A 5,900-nucleotide genomic window follows, 5' to 3' on the forward strand; every position below is an offset into this window, starting at 1 on the left:
CGGGTCAAAGACGAAAAAGGGTTTAAGCATAAAAACAATAGTTGTAATACTGCTTTAAATTGTTGTTGTTTTTCCTCCAAAAAATAAAAAAAAATTCTGTTTAATTTAATTGCAATTTTGTTTTTGTTTTTCTGAGCAAAAAATAAATATCATACATTTTTCCCTGATTTACAGAAGAGACCCACTAAAATGTCATTGAATTTAATTGCAATTTTGTTTTTGTTTTTCTGAGCAAAAAATAAATATCATACATTTTTCCCTGATTTACAGAAGAGACCCACTAAAATGTAATTCAGTGTAACAATCTTGTCAGGCATATTTACAACAAAAATCTATATATGACATATTAAAAGACTAATTACTTTCACCCCAAATACTAATTAGTTGTAATTTTACATTTTTAAAGTTTGCCACTATCCTAGGTTTTGCCCATTTGTCAGTAAGAATTTTTTACTCATTTAAAACACAATCAAATTTAATATGCTCCCTTATTCTTTTATATATTTTAATATGTACACGTCAGAAATTAAGCATGAAATTAAGCAAATATTGTGTTACACTGAATGACAATGTAACATTATTTCAACCAAATTTTGACATTTTATTCTCCAAAAACTTATTTGAAACAATCTTTTTATTCATTTAAGTATAATTAATATAATGTTAATATTATGTATAATTAATTTTATATGAATTAAAATTTTAGTATAATTCATATTTTTGGCGTTCATAATTCTACTGATTCAATCACACTGAGACCACACAACTCTGAACGTTAAGGTTTATGGTTTTTAAAAATGTTTTTCTTTCGTCAGGTTTTGGATGAGATCAGTGAACACGGGATCCGGATCTACCAGCTTCCCGACGCTGATTCGGACGAGGATGAAGAATTCAAGGAACAGACGCGTGTCCTAAAGGTCAGAGGTCAAAGTGTTTCAGTTCATTATCGGTCCTGTAGCACTGCCTGACCTCCCGAAGGCTTTGACTGAAGTTGAACGAGCGTGTTTGTGTGCAGGCCAGCATCCCGTTCGCCGTGATCGGCTCCAACCAGCTGATAGAGGTGAAGGGGAAGAAGATCCGCGGACGCCTGTACCCGTGGGGGGTGGTGGAGGTGGAAAACCCCGAACACAACGACTTCCTCAAACTGCGCACTATGCTAGTGTGAGTACACACACACACACACACACACATGTTGAGGTGTCTTAACCTCCTGAATATGAGAAATGTGAGAGCAAAGGCAGAAAAAGTCAAACTGTTTAAATTACCTTTTCCACCCTCTGACCCTTAGAGTTCAACACAATGTTTTTGCTGCTGTACCGTCAAGACTTCTAGACATAAATAACCTGACATGCGAAACCAGTAACAAGGCTTACTTAACAAATGTGGGTTTGCAAAAACACTTTAAAATGAGATAACAAACTAGTAGTTTGGTAAATTGTACAAAAATAAAAATATGAACATTTGTGCATTTTTGATGTACATTTTCACCCCAAATTCTCATTAATTTAATGAAAATGTATGATTATTTATTCTCAATGGTGTTTCTCAGTACTGTATTTCAGCGAAAAGTGAAATTAAATCAGCATAAAAATGAAAAATGTTTTACAAGAGACCACCATGGTGTGTAAATACTTTAATAGTAATGTTTGAAATAATATAATGTTTATTTTAAATCATATGAATTAGTTTAGGGGTTTTTGCACTACATTGAGAAATTGAAGGAAATGGGCTTAATTATCATGAATGTGATGTCTCAACAAAAAAACTCTATTGGTGGTAAAATAGGCTTTAATTTCTTTATTCAAAAATATAAGTTCTTATTTTCTATACGTTTATATGGTTTACATTTTAAATAATATAATATTTCAAATTTAAATAATATGAATTAGTGTAAGCTTTTTTTGCACTATACATTAATGAGAAATTGAGTAAAATGTGCTTGATTTATCATGAATATAATGTCTTAATGGAAAAAAACTCTTGGTGGTCAAATAGGCTTTCATTTCTTTATTAAAAAATATAATTTCTTATTTTATATATATTTAAACAACATGATTAATGTAGGGGTTTTGTGCTACTTTAATGATATATTGAAGGAAATGTACTTAATTTTAATGAATATAATGTTTCAATTAAAAAAATTATATTGGTGGTAAATAGGCTTTAGTTTCTTTATTCAAAAATATAATTAATTTTATATCAATTTAAATATTTTATATTTGAAATAATATGAATTAGTGTAGGGTTTTTTGGCACTACTTTAAAGAGCAATTAAGGGAAATGTGCTTAATTTATCATGAATCATGAATGAATGTATCAAAGAAAAAACTGTAATGGTGGTAAAATATGCTTTAATTTCTTTATGCAAAAATCTAATTTCTAATTTCTTTCCTTTGATTTTGGTGTGAAATGACCTGGATGGTCATATGTGACCCTGGAGCACAAAAGCAGTCTTAAGTCGCTGGGGTATATTTGTAGCAATAGCCAAAAATACATTGTATGGGTCAAAATTATAGATTTTTCTTTTATGCCAAAAATTATTAGGATATTAAGTAAAGATCATGTTCCATGAAGATATTTTGTAAATTCCCTACTGTAAATATATCAAAACTTAATTTTTGATTAGTAATATGCATTGCTAAGAACTTCATTTGGACAACTTTAAAGGCGATTTTCTCAATATTTAGATTTTTTTGCACCCTCAGATTCCAGATTTTCAAATAGTTGTATCTCGGCCAAATATTGTCCTATCATAACAAACCATACATCAACTGAAAGCTTATCTCTTCAGCTTTCAGATAATGTATATATCTCAATTTTTTAAAAATGTACCCTTATGACTGGTTTTGTGGTTCAGGGTCACATATCTATTCAGCTTTCAGATAATGTATATATCTCAATTTTTAAAAAATGTACCCTTATGACTGGTTTTGTGGTTCAGGGTCACATATCTAACTATATATCTAACTATCTTAAGGTAGTTTTTCTGTGTTTGTTTGTTTGTTCTTTAGTGCCCTCTGCTGACATTACGTTGTGTTTCTCTGTCTGTGTGTGTGTGTGTGTGTGTGTGTGTGTGCCGACTAGAACTTCCGTTCAGAGAGACTAAAGCGAGCTGGCAGGTACGGCAAATCAACAAGCACAGTCGCTGATCATCAGCCTGTACATGAACTGATCTGTGAGGGAATGTTTGATGTATATCTGTGCTGAACCTCTGTGTTCCCGCAGGGCGGCTGATGAAGATGTGATGGACAAAGACCAGATCCTCATGGAGAAGGAAGCTGAGGTTGGTCACATACATATATGCATTTGAATTTGGGATTTTGACAGTCGACTAGAAGTTTCCTACTACCTATCTTTATGAATATGTTGTGTTTAATTAGTGTGCGGTATTCTGGCCTATGGGAACGTATATCGCAGTCGGGTGTGGATGCAATCAGAGCAGTTTGTAAACATTGTCCATGTCTGCACAGGAAATGACATCTGCTTCCTGCAGCACTGAACATACAGAAACACTTGCAATTTAAAGAGTGTGCCTGTTTTCACAGGTTTAACCTACCAAATCTCCCTACAAAGATAGTAAAACCTGAAATCAGCTACATTATGGGGAGCAAGAGGGAAACAGAATAATAAACATACTAAACAATGTCTTAATATTTAAAAGTGCAAAATGTTTAGGTTTAAGGGATAGACAATATCATTAGCTCTCTATAAAAATAATAGAAGTCAAAGGAAAGACCACAAATATACAAAAACAAACATGAGTGAGTTTTAAGCAACATTGTCATCATCGTCATCAGTGATGTATTTAGAGGAGCAGTTGTATACAGTATGTTCTCTAATTATCATGATTGTTGTCATTAGACCTTAAAGGGATAGTTCACCCAAAAATGAAAATTTGATGTTTATCTGCTTACCCCCAGGGCATCCAAGATGTAGGTGATTTTGTTTCTTCAGTAGAACACAAACGAAGATTTTTAACTCAAACCGTTGCAGTCTGTCAGTCATATAATGGAAGTGAATGGGAATCACGGCTTTGAGAGTCAAAAAAACGTACACAAACAAAACCAAATTAAACCCTGCGGCTCGTGATGATACATTGATGTGTAAAGACACGAAACGATCGGTCTGTCCAAGAAACTGAACAGTATTTATATCGTTTTTCACCTCTGATTTACTGCAATGTCCGAACTGTCCTGAGCGAGTCCTCAACAGCCGGCACGTGATGCGTCTTCTTCTTCTTGCTTTACAGCAGATCACAGACTTATAAGTGCATTACCGCCACCTATCTCTCAAATGGACCATTGCCACTCTATCTACAATCTCAATTAGGAGTGTCAATGGTCCATTTAAGAGATAGGTAGCGGTAATGCACTTATAAGTCTGTGATCCGCTGTAAAGCAAGAAGAAGAAAAAGACGCGTCACAATTTGGTGATAGGAGCCGCAGGGTTTAATTTGGTTTTGTTTGTGTGTTTTTTTGACTCTCAAAGCCGTGATTCCCATCCACTTACATTATATGACTGACAGACTGCAACGGACTGAAACAAAGCCACCTACATCTTGGATGCCCTGGGGGTAAGCAGATAAACATCAAATTTTCATTTTTGGGTGAACTATCCCTTTAATTAGAGGCTGCTGGGTAATTGTGTTTATGTTTCACTGTGTTTATGTGTACATGTCTTTCATCATGAGGTGTTTCAAAGTCACAATGTTAAGAGTTTGTGCGGTAAAGTGTGAAAATATACAAACGCACACTTCTGAATAGTCATTTAGCTGGAAAAATACATTATAATAATATGTTATGCATTGCACCAGATGAAATGTTATATTACAGTGATATAGAAATAAAATACAGTAAGAACAGTGATATTGTAAAATATTATTGCAATTTCAAAGAACTGTTTTCTATTTGAATATATTGTAAATTGTAATTTATTCCTGTGATCAAATCAGTATTTTCAGCATCATTACTCCAGTCTTCAGTGTCACATGATCCTTCAGAAATCATTCTAATATGCTGATTTGCTGCTAAGTTATTATCAATTATTAATGGTGCTCAATTATTAATAATGATTCTCAATGTTGCTGTTTAATATTTTTGTGGAAACAATTGTTACTTTTTTAAGGATTCTTTGATAAATAGAAAGTTCAAAAGAACAGAATTTATTTGAAATAGAAATCTTTAATGCATATTTGCTGAATAAAAGTTTTTTTTTTTTTTTTAAATCACACTTACTCCAAACTTTTGAATAGTAGTATATCATGGTTTCCACAAAAATATGAAGCCAAACAACTGTTTTCGACATTGATAATCTGATAATCAGAAATGTTTCTTGAGCAGCAAATCAGCATATTAGAATGATTTCTGAAGATCATGTGACACTGAAGACTGGAGTAATGATGCTGAAAATACAGATAGTGGAAACATAGAGAAACAGTCTATCTGTTTTTCCTCTCTTGCAGCTGAGACGCATGCAGCAGATGATCGCTCAGATGCAAGCTCAGATGAAGATGAAACCAGGAGACGACTAAGTGTGTGTTTGTGTTTATGTGTCTATCTGTGTGTTGTGGGAACCGGAAGTGCCATCTGACTGGAGTTACATTATCCTACCCATTTCTAAACACTATTTGCTTGTCCAATCCCTCATGTTTATCAGATTAATGGAGCGTAACGTTAATGTCGTCTAATTGATGTAACCAATCACTCACGATCACAGCTCCACCCATATGAATAACTGCAACACTGAAACAAACAGTCCATTATCATGTCATTTAATCTATCGGGTTAGACGCTGTTAATAATTTATGGTTTCATTGACAATGTTCAGCAGAGCACTAATTCCAAGTATGGGTCACCATACTTGGCCACATGTCACGTCACTTTCACTTTCATATGTTCATC

At 33.6% G+C, this 5,900-nt stretch overlaps 1 protein-coding gene and 1 long non-coding RNA gene across 2 annotated transcripts in view; both read left to right on the top strand.

Annotated features, from left to right (window-relative positions):
* The window catches only part of LOC107699618 (septin-2A-like), a 30,188-nt gene extending 29,023 nt beyond the window's left edge, over window positions 1-1,165 (top strand). The window contains exons 4-5 of the mRNA XM_016500937.1: window positions 816-917; window positions 1,016-1,165. Of these exons, the coding sequence (XP_016356423.1) occupies window positions 816-917; window positions 1,016-1,165 (252 nt within the window). The remainder of the gene's footprint in view (window positions 1-815; window positions 918-1,015) is intronic.
* Window positions 1,166-3,082: 1,917 nt separating this feature from the next.
* Window positions 3,083-5,884, top strand: LOC107699656 (uncharacterized). Its single transcript, XR_001635486.1, has 3 exons — window positions 3,083-3,119; window positions 3,226-3,283; window positions 5,462-5,884. It is a non-coding gene; the product is annotated as an uncharacterized LOC107699656 (long non-coding RNA).
* The last annotated feature ends 16 nt before the right edge of the window (window positions 5,885-5,900 follow it).

Source organism: Sinocyclocheilus anshuiensis, unplaced genomic scaffold, assembly GCF_001515605.1.
Source record: "Sinocyclocheilus anshuiensis isolate Anshui unplaced genomic scaffold, SAMN03320099.WGS_v1.1 scaffold714, whole genome shotgun sequence".
NCBI classification, from domain to species: domain Eukaryota; kingdom Metazoa; phylum Chordata; class Actinopteri; order Cypriniformes; family Cyprinidae; genus Sinocyclocheilus; species Sinocyclocheilus anshuiensis.